The 17,761-nt window shown below is 34.4% G+C and overlaps 1 protein-coding gene across 1 annotated transcript in view; it reads left to right on the forward strand.

The window, feature by feature from the left end:
• The window catches only part of ATR (ATR serine/threonine kinase), a 103,083-nt gene that overhangs the window by 23,850 nt on the left and 61,472 nt on the right, over positions 1-17,761 (forward strand). Inside the window, exons 14-21 of the mRNA XM_004682438.2 lie at positions 10-180; positions 1,706-1,900; positions 3,332-3,517; positions 8,267-8,359; positions 9,670-9,800; positions 10,598-10,741; positions 11,703-11,796; positions 12,677-12,802. Of these exons, the coding sequence (XP_004682495.1) occupies positions 10-180; positions 1,706-1,900; positions 3,332-3,517; positions 8,267-8,359; positions 9,670-9,800; positions 10,598-10,741; positions 11,703-11,796; positions 12,677-12,802 (1,140 nt within the window). The remainder of the gene's footprint in view (positions 1-9; positions 181-1,705; positions 1,901-3,331; positions 3,518-8,266; positions 8,360-9,669; positions 9,801-10,597; positions 10,742-11,702; positions 11,797-12,676; positions 12,803-17,761) is intronic.

The raw sequence follows: 17,761 nt of genomic DNA on the forward strand, positions 1-17,761 counted from the left end.
TTGCTCTAGTTTTTGGTGGAATCCCTTCACTCCAGTCAGATGACAGCACTTCCTAACACTCCGTGCCAGAATGCAGAGATGCGAAAGCAAGATGTGGCTCACCACAGAGAAATGGCTTTAAATACCTTGTCTGAAATTGCCAATGTTTTTGACTTTCCTGATCTTAATCGTTTCCTTACTGTAAGTTGCAAAGTAAAGGTTATTTAAGTGAGGTTTTCAATTTAATATCTTGCATATTCCATTCAATATTTTTTTCTTTGAAGAAAGTATGGCATGCATATTAAGCAACATATAGGACCTAGATGATCAAATTACATGTTTTCTTTTGACTTTTATATGATTTTATTATGATAGAAAAGTGAAGCTCATGTTGATATGAGTCGTTCTGTATGATTAGCTGTTCTGATACATTAATACTGATTGGTTGATAGTAAGCCCTTCTGTGTTTAGTGCTTTAATTGGTTCCATTATTAGTACAGAGTATAATATATTCCTCTTACAAGCTAAGGAGTTGAATTGTATGCAATATGAGTAGTATAGTTGATCTTCTGTGAATTCACATGACAGAGTGAGTAGTATAAAGAGGGTTGTTTTTGACTTTCCTGAAGCCTTTGAAAAATCTTTAGGAAAAAAATAAAGTCATTGGGGCTAATGTTTGAAAGATGTCTGGGATAAATTACCTTCTTACTTTTTCCAAAGGCAAAACTTATTACTCTTAGTTAATTATAGTGATTCATATAAACTTTTTTCCTACAATATTGTCACATTTCAACAAACTTAAATGCTTGTAAATAGTTCAACTCCTAAAAGAAAATATGATAAGGACACAAAGATATTCTTAGCTTTTCATTCAGCATTTCTACACTGGGAGCCAGTGTTTATTTCAGTATGTTGTAAGCAGCAAAATCAAATAGTACCCTGAGAAGAAATTAAACATCTGGTATTTAAGCCAAGGAATATGTTGTAATATTGTAGAAACTACCTTATAATGTTCCAATATTCTTAATAGATTAACATTGAATTAACACAAGTTAAGTGTAAATGTCTCTGAGATTAGAGCCTGACTTTTACTCACTGTCACATCTCTAGTGCCCAGGGTCGTGACCGACATGTAGAAGGTATTCCTTGGATACATTCTGAATGAATAAATAAAAGGCCACTCATTTTGTGTCTGAAGTTTTGTATGTTATTTTATGAATAAGATCTTAAAGAAAATAGACCAAAATTAAAATAGATTTATTGCTTGTTGGGATGGTGTGTCTTTAATATGTAGCATCAGCTTTTTAATTAAAAAAACTTAGCATTTTACATTTATGACTACTCTTGCTTATTGTTTAAATATAAGTTAGCTTAAATAATTCCTTAAGATTGTTACTTCTGCCTCAGGGCATGAGTATATTTAATCATGTACCCATGAGGAATACCTTCTTTGCTTCTTTTTGGTATCTCTCTTCCCTTCAATGTAATGTAAACTCTGTGCCATCTGGATCTTGCATATTTTTATTGCCTTGTCTGCCATGCCTGAAACACTGTATCTGCTAGTAAATATTTATTGAATGAGTACATGGTAAATCAGAATTCAAATGCAAGTTACATGTAGCTTGAAAAATTGTACTGTGCTATAGAATATTTTTGCAAATAACTTGTGAATATTTTACTACCTGGATAAATGTATTTTTTAGTAATTGTAGTATTTCTTTTTCAGAGGACATTACAAGTTCTGCTACCTGACCTTGCTGCCAAAGCAAGCCCTGCCGCTTCTGCTCTCATTCGAACTTTAGGAAAACAATTAAATGTCAATCGTAGGGAGATTCTAATAAATAACTTCAAATATATATTTTCTCATTTGGTCTGTTCCTGTTCCAAAGATGAATTACAACGTGCCCTTCATTATCTAAAGGTAATTAAATATTTGTATGTATTTTACTCTTTTGTTTAAATTAGCATTACAGGAAAGCTGTTGTAATCCTTGTAGGAAGGAGAAGGGGTAACATACCTATTTTAGAGTAATATAAATTCTAATGGTATTATATAAATTTTGTCCTGTAGCTAAAGGAGCACATTAAATAGAACTAGCCTGTAATTTTTGTGACCATATAATGGTCATTCATTCATGGATCAGGTTCAGCTTATTTCATTTTAGAAGTTTTTAATTGATTGGAGCTGTAAGTTAACTGTAGTTAATAGCAGTGTTTAGTTTCTGAGTGCTTTCATTATAGTTGGACCCAGTTTCTTGCTAATTTTAAAATTAAAATACAGTTTATGCTTCTTTTGATATTGTAATAACAATGACGCCTTTAAATAGCATGAAACTACATAGGAACAGAGTACATGTCAGATATACATATATGCTCTACCATTTATTCGGATGCTAATTTATTTTTTTTACTGTTTCATAACTTAACCATTATTTTATGTCATAATATACCAGTATAGGTCTCTTTCCACATGAGAGTTATTGAATAGTGAGTATATTTATTCATTTTGAGAAAGAAAATCTGAATTATAGAAATGGGAATAATGTGAGAGTGTTTATTGTCAGAAATTTTGCTAAACAATTTTTAAATTTATTTATTCATTCATACAGAACTGGGGTACAGGCCAGAGTTGCAGGGGCAGTGAGAGGATTCACCAGAGACAGAGTGGGGGGCAGAACAGGCAGATTAACGAAGTCCACTGCTGAGGGGAGCAGTGGGCCGGCCAGGAGAGGTCTGCCGCGCCATGTGGTCACCTCCGGGGCAGGCAAGGATGGAACTCATGCGGAAGAGGCTTAAGCTTCTTTGTGCTGTGCTTTAACCCGCTGAGCCACCAGGGAGGGCGCTAAACAATTTTTATGTATTATTTCACTTCTCTGAGTTACATAATAAGACAAAGGTACTACTAGCTTTTCATATTATAAATGAGGAATCAGGCAAAGAGAAGTCAGATTAGGAAAGTCACATCACAAGTAGTGATAGAATTGGAGTTTATATTCTAGCATTGTGGCCAGAAAGACTGTTCTGAAGTATACTGTATTTTTTCCTAGGGATTATGCATTATGAATAGTGAGTTGATGATATCATAAGACCCTATAGAAGGCTAGGACTTCCTTTTTACAATTTTATTTCAAAATAAAGTTTGATCACTACTCTTTATTATTATCTATAGCTCATCAGAGACCTACCAGAGGAAAACAAGATTAGAGTACTTTTCCAAATGCCATTAGTAAACATTTTCACCTGATCTAGCATTCCTGTTTTACTTAATACTTTGTTGAAATCCGTAGATATAATTCTAATAAATTTTAGTATTTTTAGAAAAATAAATTATTTTCAATGTGTCTTTGGATTAGAATGAAACAGAAATTGAACTGGGGAGCCTGTTGAGACAGGATTTCCAAGGATTACATAATGAATTATTGCTACGTATTGGAGAACACTATCAACAGGTTTTCAATGGTTTATCAATACTTGCCTCATTTGCATCTAGTGATGATCCATATCAGGGCCCAAGGGATATCACATCACCTGAACTAATGGTAAGGCATATATTGTTTGGATTTTTCTGTTTTTATCCTTTTTGTATCTCAGTTATGAAAATGGAAAAACATGCTTTTTGCAATTTGCAAATAGTTAAAAATTTGTTTTAATTCAATTTAATTATTTTTATTGGTAATCTTCTCCCCCCTGCAACATGTTAAGAAATTTTTAATTATATTATTTTTCAAAATTGATTTATATTTTTATGTCAGGTCTCATTCATTTATTTTTTATTTTTTTAATTTTTTTTAAAGATTTATTTATTTATGCATACAGAGCTGGGGTGCAGGCCAGAGGTGCAGGGGCGGTGAGAGGATTTATCAGACACGAGTGGGGAGCAGAACAGGCAGAAGGACAAAGTACACTGCTGAGCAGCGGGCGGGACAGGAGAGGTTTACCATGCCATGTGGATCACCTCTGGGACAGGTGGGGATCCAATTCATGAGGAAGTGGCTTAAGCTTCTCAGTGTTGTGCTTTAACCCGCTGCGCCACCAGGGAGGGCCGTCATTTATTTAATTTTTAAGTGAGAAATACAAGTTACCAAAGGCAGTATACCAAGGGCTTTGTTTGGATGGTTCTGCAATTGTTGCTGTAATTTTTGTTTTCACTCCAGTTTATCTGTTTATTCCCATTTGTTTTCATATTCCAATCTGGAATTAGTAGTGATGGCTACACAACTTTGTGAGTATACTAAAAACAAATCAACAATATAATATACAATGAAAATTTTTATATTATATGAATTAAACCTGAATTAGGAAGAAAAAATAGATATTATAACTAAATGCCATGTAAGATTCTGAATTGGATCCTGAAACAGTAAATTAACATTGATAATCTTTTTCTAAGTTGAAATATATTAGACATATTATATGATCTAAATTTAAGGCTGTATACAGCATGTTAATTTGGTACATTAATATATGACTGCTGTTGTGATAATCACTTCCTCTGTCATGTTACATAATTAATTTTTATTGGTGGAATAATTACAGACTGTCTTTAGCAGGTTTGATAGCTATAATACAATATTGCCTCTGTTCACTGTCTCTGTTCACTGTGCTGTTACATTTCTAGAACTTATTTACTATAATTTGCAGTTTGTACCTTTAAACATCTATCCTATCCTACTCCCCTGGTAACCACCATTGACTCTGTCTTTATAAGTTTGGTTGTTTCAGATTCCATATACATGGGGTATTTTATTTTGAAAAGTTTGATGATTTAAGTTGCATGGTTACAGTAAGGTATTAACAATATATAGTGGACTTGAAAAACAGGCATTTTTGAATGGTTTTCCTACCACTTAGTGAAAATTTAATATTTGCTGCTTTTTAACTCTAGATTAGAATACATTTGTAGCTTCCCCAATTATCTCTTTCTTATTAGCTTTACATAGTAACTATCATTTCTAAATATCTTTAAATTTATTATTGTTTTGAAGAAAAATAGCAGATATATTTTCCCTGTTCACTTCTTCATTTGTATCTGAAATCATTTTACTATTTATTTTTTCACCTGAAAAAATATATATTTCCTTAGACATGCTATTTTTTTTTAAAGATTTATTTATTTATGCATACAGAACTGGGGAGACATGCTATTTTTTTTAATCATCCTCATTTCAAGAGACTGTGAAAGGACCTTAAGCAAAATACCCTGAGGAAAAGATCCCATTTATTCTTTAGTTCAATCTGCTCTTACTATTATAACTGAAATTCTATTGCCAAGGTCAAAAACAGTCTTTCACTATCAAATCCAGGTGTCTCTTTCTGTTCCTATTTTATTCAGCCTTTTGGTAGAACTTAGTACATCTGACCATCCCTTCCTTTGTAGCATATTTTTTTATTTTGTTTTGTCCTCTCATGTTTTAGTGACACTTTTCCTCTACTTTATCCCCTGAATGTTAGATTATTTCAGAATTTTGTATCCTTTCTTTCCTTAAATGAGAGAAAATCTGGTCTCATCTGGACTTTGCTTTAATATGATTTATATTTTGGTGATTTCATAGTTGAAATTCTATTTCAGCATTTTCTTGAGCTTTGGACAGGTTAGGTTCTAGTAGGAGGTAGATGGTATGCATACAAATTTTTAACTGAAAATGATTTAAACAATGGCTATTTTCATTTTTGTGGGCTATGTTAGGAAAAACAGCAAGGCATGTTAAAGAATCCAGAGACTAAGAACAGCAGAAAAAGTATGCTCTGTTAGTCCTAGGCAAGGAATAGAAATGGTATTATCAGATCCTGGTTGAGAAGTAGAACCATGGTGTGGGATGAGGGGGAGAACTCTGATTATATGGAGTGGGATATAGCCATGGGCAGAACCACCTCAAACCTGGAGGGAGCTGGAAATATAAATACCATGCTCACTTCTTTCTGCCTTCTGTTCCCATGTTGGTGCTTTTTGTTAAAACTGTATTCAGTGAGAAACCAGCTGAAAAAGGATCTTGAGTGATGAAATCAAGTTAGCTTCCCAGGGCAGGAAAAGGAAGAAAATGGATCTGAGGATATACAAGCATGGCAGACAGACACTATCCAAATTCCTCATTTTCTTTCTTTCTTCTTCTTTTTTTTTAAGATGTATTTATGCATACAGAACTGGGGTACAGGCCAGAGATGCAGGGGCGGTGAGAGGATTCACCAGAGACAGAGTAGTAGGGAGCAAAACAGGCCAATTGATGAAGTACACTGCTGAGGGGAGCAGCAGGCGGGTCAGGAGAGGTCTGCTGAGCCATGTGGGTCACCAGGAATGAAGCTCATACTTAAGTGGCTTTAGCCGTGCCACTTAGGGAGGGCCCCCAGATTTCTTATTTTCATCTCTACTTGCCTATCTTATAAGCAAACATCTCAAACAAACCCAAATATTACATGTCTATTGCAATCTTCATTTACCTCCCTAACCTTTTTCTCTCCTAGCCTTCCCTGTTTACAGGAATGGAGTCATTATATCAGCCTAGATTTTCAAATCAAAACCTGGTTAACATTCATGAGCCTTTCATTATCTTTATAATTAATATCAGCAAATCCTATTCAAGTATACCTCCAAAATAGATCTTTCCATCTTTGTTATGACCATCCACATATAAGTGCCTATCTTTCTTCAAGACAGTTGCAGAAGCCTCTATCTTCTTTTCCTTCTCTATATCTATATTCAAAATTTAGACAGTATTCAAAGCACTCGTCTTACAACTTAAACAGGTCATGTGTTTTTATGTTCTCTCTATGATTTTCATTGTTCTTAAAAATCTGTAAGGCTGCACTGACTGTGTACCTTTCCAACTCATTGTACAACTCTTATTCCCTCCTCCCTATGCATAAGCATTATTTCATTTGTTTGTATTAAACATGTCAAGCTTCTTCCTACTTCAGAACTTTTGTATTAGATATTCTCTTGGAATAATCTCCTGTGTCTTTCTCATCCTTTTAGACCTTCCTTTTAGATCTTCTTTAGATCTAAACTCCCTCATCCCACTTCTGCTCTAGCATACGATATATTTTTTTTCCCTTATAGCATTTACTACAACTTTATTTACATAATTATTTTGTGGCTCCTGCTTGTATTAGTCTCCCATGTAAAGTAGTATGACACAGAATTCTATGTGAGCATAATAAATATTTGGAGAGTGGTAAATGAATGAACTATTTGTGTCTGACTAAATGAAGAACTTTGAAATTAGAATGTTGACTTAGACCATTTGTGTATCATCTATATCTGCTTTTCATTTAAGAATCATGGGCAATTAGTGAAATGTGGCTCATTAACTCTTAAGTTGAATCTTAATCCGAATCAGAAGTTTGCACAGTAAATGTAATTTTAGACTAGAAAGATACACAATTCTCTGTGCTTGGTAGGAGAAAAGTTTTTCCCAACATCTGATTTAAGGAGATGTGTTGAACACCTAACTTCACTTTACTAAGTGCTGACACACCTTCTTGTCCCTCTCCTTCCCTTGTCAGTGTATGCAACCTAAAGGTACCTAAATCAGAAGCAACAATATCAAGCCATGGAACTAACCTTTACAATTGGAAAATACTTTATTATTTTTTTAAAGATTTATTTATTTATGCATACAGAAATGGGTATAGGCCAGAGGTGCAGGGGTGGTGAGAGGCTTCACCGGAGACAGAGTGGGGAGCAGAACAGGCCGATTGATGAAGTACACTGCTGAGGGGAGCAGTGGGCGGGTCAGGGGAGGTCTGCCGCACCATGTGGGTCACCTCTGGGGCTGGGGATCAAACGCATGCTGAAGTGGCTTTAGCTTCTTAGTGCTGTGCTTTAACTTGCTGTGCCACCAGGGAGGGCCTGGAAAATACTTTTAATTGCTACTCCTCCCCAACTTTTTTTTCTTGCCCTTTTTCTTGCCTATATGTAAAGATTTTGAAAGAGGTGTATTCTTTGCAGAGTACTGACATTTCCAGTACAACTTAAATGTATTTAATACTGTACTATATACTTTAAGTATTTAATACATGAGGATCCTACCTCAGATCACTCTAATTAAAAGTTTGTTTTTTTTATTGTATAGTACTGCTTAATTATATTTTTCATGGTGATTATAAATCAGTTTCACTAATTTTTGAATACTACAAGTGAAAATGTATGATTTAGGAGAAAATTCACCAACTTTTCCCAATATTCCAATGTTAGATAAAATAGAAATGATATAATTTAAATAAATGTTGGCTTATGAAATTTGATCTTATAAAACTTCAATAATATGTTTGTGTGTGTTTTTCCTCTTTAGGCTGACTATTTGCAACCCAAGTTGTTGGGCATTTTGGCTTTTTTTAACATGCAGTTACTGAGCTCCAGTGTTGGCATTGAAGATAAGAAAATGGTAGGTACTAGAATAGAGTTAATATAGAATATGCAGGAGGTGTGTCTTCTGATTTTAGCTATGAATGTTCAAAGATAAGAAATCATCAAACATAATATTCTGTATCCCTGAACAGTTTGTGTAAACTTTTGGTGAGAAATTACAGCATTTACAGACAAATAACACAACTGGCTTATAGGAATTTGTTGCCTCTGCAGTTAAAAGTGTAACCACGGAAATAACTTGATTTTAGACACAATCAGTTAATCTTAACTTAAAGTTCCTTGAATTCATTCTGTACTTAAGTGCCAGGTAATGGCACCGATACCCTTATTGGTGTTACAATATCTACCTTATGGGAAAAAAGACAGCAGCAATCCTTGATATTGCAAACAGATGTGCTATTTTAAATTATAGAAACCAAAGTAACTTCAATATTTGTCAGTTTTTCTTTAAATGCATTTGGTGTAGTGAAGTGTCATTATGATTACCAACTGGTTACCACTAGAAAAGTTTCTCTATAGATTGGGGTAGAATTCTAAATAATGATTAATTTTCCCTTTTTCTTTCTTCCTCTGCCATCAGTAGAAGTGCAGTAAAACTCCATGATTGAATGTCTTTATTTCAATTTATATGCCCCTTAAATAACCTTAAAGAGCTAAAAATGCATGATACAATATTAAGCTCTACAAATTTCAGCAACTAATACTTGTTCTTTTGGTGTCACTTGGTAAATCTGATTCTTTGTGGTATCTTTCTTATTGTTATCCCCAGTGAGAGAATAATCTCAAATAAAAGAAACTGGAGTTTTAAATTTAAACCATAAAGAACATGCCTGTCTTGGCACATTCTTAAGCTTGGTTGAATAGTTTCTTTACCCTTTTATTAGAATCTATAACTTTTTGTAAAAGTCTTAATTCTGTGTTTCACACAGAGAATAAAGTATGAGTGTTATTGTTTGTTTTATTAAAATTGTACTTGATTTAATATCATTAGAAGAAATATGTGTATAATACATTGCGGTTGGAAATACATTTGAAGAAAATTTAAAAGGCATTTTCAATGAATTTGAAAGTTACTATTTCGAAGGACTATCCAGTACCAAAGTCACAGATCATCTTCAAGGGGAAAAAGAAAACAGCTCACCTTGTATTTTTCACATTCATTATTCCTACATAAGAAAATGGACAGAATGAACTTATGAGTATTTATTAGACTTTATGTTGACAGAAAATAGTATTCTTATAGTAGGGCAGGTCTTGTCTTTAGACCTCATCTGTTTCAGCCAGCTCGTTTTTAAATTTTATTTTAAAGTACTACTTTTTCTATAGGCACTGAACAGTTTGATGTCTTTAATGAAATTGATGGGACCCAAACATGTCAGTTCTGTGAGGGTGAAGATGATGACCACGTTGAGAACTGGCCTTAGATTCAAGGATGATTTTCCTGAATTGTGCTGCAGGTATATGATTGCCTAAGTCAGTGAGATTTTTTGAATTTTCCAGTAGCATTAACTTGAATTCTTATCTCTGAGCTGAAATGGGTTCAAACTGTAAACAGTTAAGATAGAAAACCTATTTATATTGAAAAGAGCATGAATTTACTTCTTTTAAAATACCTTACTATGGACTCTATATTAATATACTGGGAAATGGGTATTGTAATAGATCCCTGCATACCCATAGCCTAACTCCACCTGTTATTGGCACTGGTAATCTTATTTACTGTATCCACCTCCATCTTGGAAGGTTGTAAAGAAAACAACAGTGTTGAAGGGACTGTGGTAATGGTGCACAGGTAAAGTGGTGGTGGGAATTTCATGGGGGAAATCACACGTTGGACAACAGTGAAGGATGATGTAATGAATATATTTAAAAAAATAAAACAACAGTATTGTAATTAACGCAGATGTATCTAATGGATAGGACGTAATTACTGTTTTTCACCTTGTTCTTTTGGCTTAATATAGAGATCACCCTATTTCAAGACACAGTGCTATTTTTTGCCTTGTATAATCTTATTGTTGGTGTATATCTTTGTTCAGCTAATAATGGATTGATGGAGATTTACAAATAATAAAAATAATAGAACTTGGTTTTTTGGCTTAATATAGAGATCACCCTATTTCAAGACATAGTGCCATCTTTAATGATTGCCTTGTATAATCTTATTGTTGGTGTATATCTTTGTTCAGCTAATAATGGATTAATGGAGATTTACAAATAATAAAAATAATGGAACTTCTAATTTTGTTCTTAGAGCTTGGGACTGCTTTGTTCGTTGTCTGGATCACGCTTATCTAGGCTCCCTTCTCAGCCATGTAATAGTAGCTTTGTTGCCTCTTATACACATCCAGCCTAAAGAAACTGCAGCTATATTTCACTACCTCATAATTGAAAACAGGTATTTCTTATATCTGATAAGATTAAAACAGATAACAGCTTTTAATTACTGTTTATTTGTGTGTCAGGGGTTGGTAATTGGGAACTGTTCACATTCTTTTTAATTTAAAGCCTATTGGTAAACAAAAGTAATTGACATGCTTTAAATTAGTACATACTGGACTGATGGTATTTCATTTGTGACATTTTTTTCCATTATGATTATATTTAGAACTCATTAATTAGTAGGTCATTAATTCAAAATTATAGCACATCAATTTTGAAAGCAATGAGGCTAAATTTACCTTTCCTCACACATAAAAAACAGTTGAGGGCCCTTTCTGGTGGCATAATGGATTAAAGCACAGCACCATTAGCTCCCTGTAGCAATTTCGATCCCCCACCAGGGAGGTGACCCACATGGTGTGGCAGACCTCTCTTGACCCGCCCACTGCAGTGTACTTCATACATTTGCCTGTTCTGCTCCCCGCTTTGCCTCTGGTGAATCTTCTCACTGCTCCCGCATCTCTGGCCAGTATCCCAGTTCTGTATAAATAAATAAATTAATTAAAAAAAAGAGACAATTGAATGGCATGACAAAGGTTGGGAGGTTTATTTAACTGCTTTCTTACTTAATTGAAATCATATTTCATTTACTAGTCTTTCAAATACACTCCTTCAAGTGTAATTATGTTTCTTCTCTCTTATGTACTTTGTTAACGTAAGTAACCTAGCTGACCCAAATTGCAGAAGTATTCCAAGTATATCAAAAGTATAAGCTTATTCAGGGCCACCATCATAACAGAGCAAGTGATTTTTTTTTTTTTAGGTTATTTACCACTATTAATTAGCTGAGTTCTTAGAAAATAAAAAAAATGTTTTGCCAATCAGTGAGCACTTTAAAGCATGACTAAAATTAGTCTTAGTTCAGTCTCCACTTAATATTTTTATGATAGCCATTGTCTTTTTCTTCCAACTATTAGGGATGCTGTGCAAGATTTTCTTCATGAAATATATTTTTTGCCTGATCATCCAGAATTAAAAAAGATAAAAGCAGTTCTACAAGAATACAGAAAGGTATTATTTTATTTATATGGTTTAAGAAAGGCTTGATGTAAAATTTTTTCTAAGTTCCAATACATTGACTGGACATTCCTTTGAACCCTGTCTGGAGATAATCATTCTGATGCCTAGTTCTTGGTAACTAGGTAATCTTTTCATGAATCTATTCTTTTTAGAAGTAAGTTGTAGCATTTAGATCAAAGACATAACTTGTGCTGGCGCAGAAAACAAAGAATATATTTCTCATGCCTTCAGTACCCAGGTCACTATGTCCTTATAGTTCCCCAGATCAGAAACTATAACAGCTGCATACCCTGAGTAAAAAAAAAAAAAAACTAGGGAGGATCCTATTTATGTTGTACTGCTAACCATGGTGTAAAATGTCATTTCTGACTGGTTTCTTTTGAAGAAGGATGATCTGTAACTTCATCATTTTGAAGTTCTGTGAACTCTGGAATTAATAATATATTAATGGTGATTCCATAGAATTTTAGGGCAAAATAGCAGAGGTATTTACTACAGACCTTAAGATTGGTTTTGAAGACTTTATTTCCGCTTTTACTGGATATGCCATCATATCCAGTTCAGGACTTCTAGGTAGCATGTTGTCAGTAAGGGAAATTTCTACTTTGGTGTGCATTTCTTTTATATAAAAAACTATTTAGTTCAGATAAAATTTTTCTCTAGATCTAAAGATTTTAGAATGAAATTCTTTTCCTGAGAATTACTGACAGTGACAAATACTATAAAATGGAAGAGGTAAAAATTTATCTTTTTAAAATTACTCTTAATTGATGTAGAGTTTAACTGTTTTACGTTAAAGTTACTGAGAATCCAGGTCTTTTGAAATGATTCCTAAAGTGGTTAATAAGATATATCTGTTCCTCTTATATAGGAGACCTCTGAGACTACAGATCTTCAGATAACTCTTCAGCTGTCCATGAAAGCAATTCAGCATGAAAATGTAGATGTTCGTATTCATGCTCTCACAAGCTTGAAGGAAACCTTGTATAAAAATCAGGTATACTAATTATAATCAGAAAGCTGCAGGAAAGATATATTGGAAGTTTAAAGTACAAAGATGGCGTTTGCTTGAGATTCAGTGAGTACAATAGAAGGCATGACTTCTATTTTGCTTAGATTATCAGATCTAACTTGGAATCGATAATCCACAAAATGCCATTTGAGACCAAACACTAGGGATATGCAGAATTTTTGGTTGTTTTTGAAAAGTCATGGTTTTATTGTTATAGTCTAATTTGTAGCAACTTCCTGAGTATCGGTGTATGCATATAGCAGCAGTTTATATGACTTCTTCTATAACCTGTAACTTGTAAAATTTCAGTTATTCTGCCATTGTATTTTTTTTTATTGAGTTAACTAATTTTAATGAAGCTAAATTTTTAAGTTCACTTTTTCATAGAGTGAGTGAACTTTATTCTTTTCTTGGTAATATAATGTAGATTATCCTTAACCTTTATGATGAGAAGTGTTATTTCCAGAACCAGGTTTATAGATTTATGAAATGGAAAATGCTTAACTGAGAACTTGACTTTTGTATAGCAAGAACTCATATATTAAAATGTCAGAGCTTAAGATCCTCAGGAAAGAGTGAATTACAAAATTAGGTTCTGCTTGTTTTTAATGATAGCAAATTGCTTTATCCTAAGCATTTACTTAAAACAAAAGATATATACATGGCAATGCAAGCGTGGTTCTGGATGATTGAATTTTTACAACCTGTATAACAGATGTAGAAATGGTCCTATGGAATTTAAGTAGCCTTGAACTGCTACCAATGTAGGTCTTATTCCCTCCTGTGAGACTACCTTACAATCATATAGCCTCCTTCTCCGAGTCTGCATTAACACTACTGTATGATTACCTCTTTCCTTAAATCTCTAACTTAAAGGGACTCTAGCTTTTAATATAGGCATTTATAAGTAGCAAGGGGTCTTTCCTCTTGTTTTAGAGGTTTTTTATGTTATTTCCAAGCCCGTGACATAATTATGGTCTAACATAAAGAAACTTCATATTAACTGTCTCTTTTGTGTGAATGACAATCTGAGAACTTAAGAACATTTCTAGCACACTTATGGAAAAGCTACAGGTGCTTCACTTTTGTTACCTTTGTCACAAAAAAATAAATCACATCTGGTAATTCCCTAATAAGTCTCCCTTCAGTGTAAATTCCTACTGTTGCTAGGTTTCCTAGGCAGAGTAAGAAGGTAAGTATACTTGCAGGAGTCTTGAATGTCAGATTTAATTGTCTGAAAAAGATGTAATGGTTATAGATTATTACAGGATTAAAAAAAATTATTTATGCATACAGATCTGGGGTACAGGCCAGAGGGCAGGGATGGTGAGAGGGTTCACTGGAAACAGAGCGGGGGAGCAAAACAGGTAGATCGACACAGTGCACTGCTGAGGGGAGCAAGGGGCAAGACAGAGGTCTGCTGAGTCATGTGGATCACCTTCGGGGCTGGGAATTGAATTTGCACTAAAGCAGTTACGGTTAGCTTGTTGTGCTGCATCCTAATCTGTTGTTCCACCAGGGCATCCCTATTAAGGATATTTTCTTAAAGTGAGGGTTAATTTAGTTTAGTGTCAGTATGTAACTGGATAAATTTACTTTTTGACTTTTTGAAAGAATAAACGATAGCAGTGTTCAATGGATAGCAGAATTTTTTTCTTAATAAGGTAACACTGGTTTATATCACTGCAAATGATTCAGAGGTATAGGCACAATTATCAGGTTTATATTACCATACCTCAGCCACTACCACTACCCTGTAAGCTCTCCACCATAGTCCATTGGTACCTTCCCACTTTGTTCCACTCCCTCTTCACCCTCTCTTTTGGAGCCTCAATTGTACAGTCAGACTTCTAGGGTTTTTGGTTTGGTTTTATCTGTCTCCTGTTCTCTTTCTCTGTAGTTCACATATATGTGACAATTTTGATTAAAAAAAACTCAAAAATATACATCAAATTAAAAAACCATTAATATCTTTCTGAAAAATAGAGAAACAGTGGAAAAAAGAAAGTCTTAACTAGAAATGGTATTGGGCTAAATTTAAAGCAAAAAAAAATCTAGATCACTATCTCACACTATATATAAAAATTAACTCAAAATGGATTAAAGACTTGAATGTAAGACATGAACTCAAAACATACACGGAAGAAAATAAAGTCAGAACACAGCACGATATTGGATACCAATGGTAAGAGAAAGAAAAGCAAAAATAAACAAATGGAACTACATCAAACTAAAAGGCTTCTGCACAGCAAAAGATGCCATCACTAAAACAAAAAGACCCTGTTGATTGAAGGAGATATTTATACTCCACACATCTGACAAGTGGCTAATGTCTAAGACCTACAAAGAACTTATATAACTTACAAAAAGAAAATAACCCAACCAAAGAATAGGCAGAAGAACTAAATAGACACGTCTCCAATGAAGACATGGATGACCAACAGGCACATGAAAAAGTGCTCATCAGCTCTTATTAGGGAAATGCAAATCCAAACCACAATGAAATACTACCTCATATCTGTGAGACTGGCTCATATCAAAAAGATCAGAAACGACAACTGTTGGTAAGGCTGTGGAGAAAAAGAAGTCCTCGTACATTATTGATGGTTCAGTATACTGACCCACATGCTTTGGAAAGCAATATAGAGGTTTCTCAAAATCTTAAAAATGTATCTACCATGTAATACAGCAGTTTGACAACTAGATATCTACCTGAAAACACACACACACACACACACACACAAATTCCAAAGTATTTATACTCTTATAATGATTACAGTACTATTTTTTCAAAAGATTTATTTATTTATGCATACAGAACTGGAGTACAGGCCAGAAGTGCAGGGGCAGTGAGAGGATTCATCAAAAACAGTGGGGAGCAGAACAAGCAGATTGATGATGTTGCTGAGGGCAACAGCAGGTGAGACAGGAGAGGTCTGCTGTGCCGTGTGGGCACCTCCCTGGCTGGGATGCTGCAGTGGCTGCAGATAGCTTCATAGTGCTGTCAAGCTATCTCACTGCACCACCAGGGAGAGCCCCTACCATACTATTTTCTACTGCCAATTTATGGAAACAACCTAAGGGCCAAACAACGGATGAGTAGATGTAGTGTATATAAATATATATGTGAATATATATGCGATGTACTACTACTTCACTGCAGATAAAAAAAATACCTTTTTTCTCAACATGTGAGGGACTGAGGGGGTCATACAAAATGAAATAAGTCTGAAAGCGAAAGACAAATAGAAAACAAAAACAATGGGGCAGACAGAACTCTAGAATCTGATTGTAGATTTGAGGTTATGAATGGGAGTGAGGTGAGGGGTGGGGGAGACACAAGGGAAAGAGTCTCCTGATCTTCTGTGATGGGGGAACTACAGTTTCCTAGGTGATGGATATGATTGGTAACATACATCAGAAGATATGTGAACCTATACCTCTGAATTATATACAGTATTGTAAACCAGGGTTACCTTAGTTAAAATATATAAATAAATAGCTGGAAGCTCATCAAATGAAAAGCTTCTGTATAGTAAGAGACAGCAACCAAATGAAGAGAAACTTTAGATGGGAAAAAAATATTTGCACACCATACATTTATAAGGACTATTATCAAAGTAATTTTTTTTTTAGTAGAAAAGTTCATATTTATGATTATATGGAAAAATATAAGTAAAAATAGCCAGGGATATGGGGAAGGAAGACAGGGTGAAGCAACGTGAGAGTCTAGCCCCAGATACCAGCATACTTTATAGCTTGTGTAATTATGACAGTACAATATTTGTGTATGAGAAAAGAGACCAGTGGAAAAGAAAGAAGATAGAAATAACCTCCACCCATATATGGACATTTAGTTATAATGACATTTAAAAATAATGGAGCTAATGTGGATTTGTTTTAACACATCAAGCATTTGGGAAATGATAAAATTGGATTCATATATAAAAGAAAAACAAACTTTCTAATTAGATGTATTGAACACATAATCATTAAAAATATTTTCGAATTCAGCGTCTTTTACTGAAAAATAAAATCCAATGAAAACATTTATAAGTGCTTAGTTACTTTTTTTTTTTAAAGATTATTTATTTGGCCCTCCCTGGTGGTGCAACAGGTTAGGACGCAGCACTGCAAGCTAGTCGCAGCCACTTCAGTGCAAGTTCAATCCCAGGCCTGGAGATGATCCACGTGACGTGGCAAACCTCTCCTGACCCACCCACTGCGGAGGGGCAGGGGCTGTGAGAGGCTTCACCAGAGACAGAGTGGGAAGCAGAACAGGCAGATCGAGGAAGTGCGCTGCTGAGGGGAGCAGCGGGCAGGTCAGGAGAGGTCTGGAGAGGCCTGCCTCCTCATGTGGATCACCTCCAGGCCTGTTATCTAGGAAGCTGTGGCTTGTTTGCAGTGCTGTGCCCTAACCAGTTGCACCAACAGGGAGAGCCCTACTTAGTTAAAGTTACTTTTCACTTCATGTTTTATAATACATAGCCCCATGAGTATAAAATGTATTTGTCTTTTCCAACTAGTGTTAGCTAGTTTTAGCAAGTGAGTAAATGTGCATAACTTTTATACTAATTTTGCTATTTATGGATTATTGGTTCATCTTTTGAAGGTATGCCTATATTAACCCATAATTTAATTTAACTAATCAACTATTAGAAATTCTGCATGAGATAAAATGTCTTTATTTTTCTTTTGACCTGCCTTCCAACTTGAATCATAATTTTGACAGTCAGGATGCTTGTATATGCTTCACTTTTGCTACAGAGAACATATATATATATATATATATATGTAATTTCTAAATCTTAACTGCTTTGAGAATAATCTCCTCTTAACAATTATTCATTATATACTCTCTAGGGGGTAGATAAAAAATAAGCATTTAACCCAACATTTTTTTATGGCTACATCTGTTTTCTTCCTATGTCTTTTTTTTTTTTT

The sequence above is a fragment of the Condylura cristata genome, unplaced genomic scaffold (genome assembly GCF_000260355.1).
Source record: "Condylura cristata isolate star-nosed mole 26May11 unplaced genomic scaffold, ConCri1.0 scaffold00014, whole genome shotgun sequence".
In the NCBI taxonomy this organism is placed as follows: domain Eukaryota; kingdom Metazoa; phylum Chordata; class Mammalia; order Eulipotyphla; family Talpidae; genus Condylura; species Condylura cristata.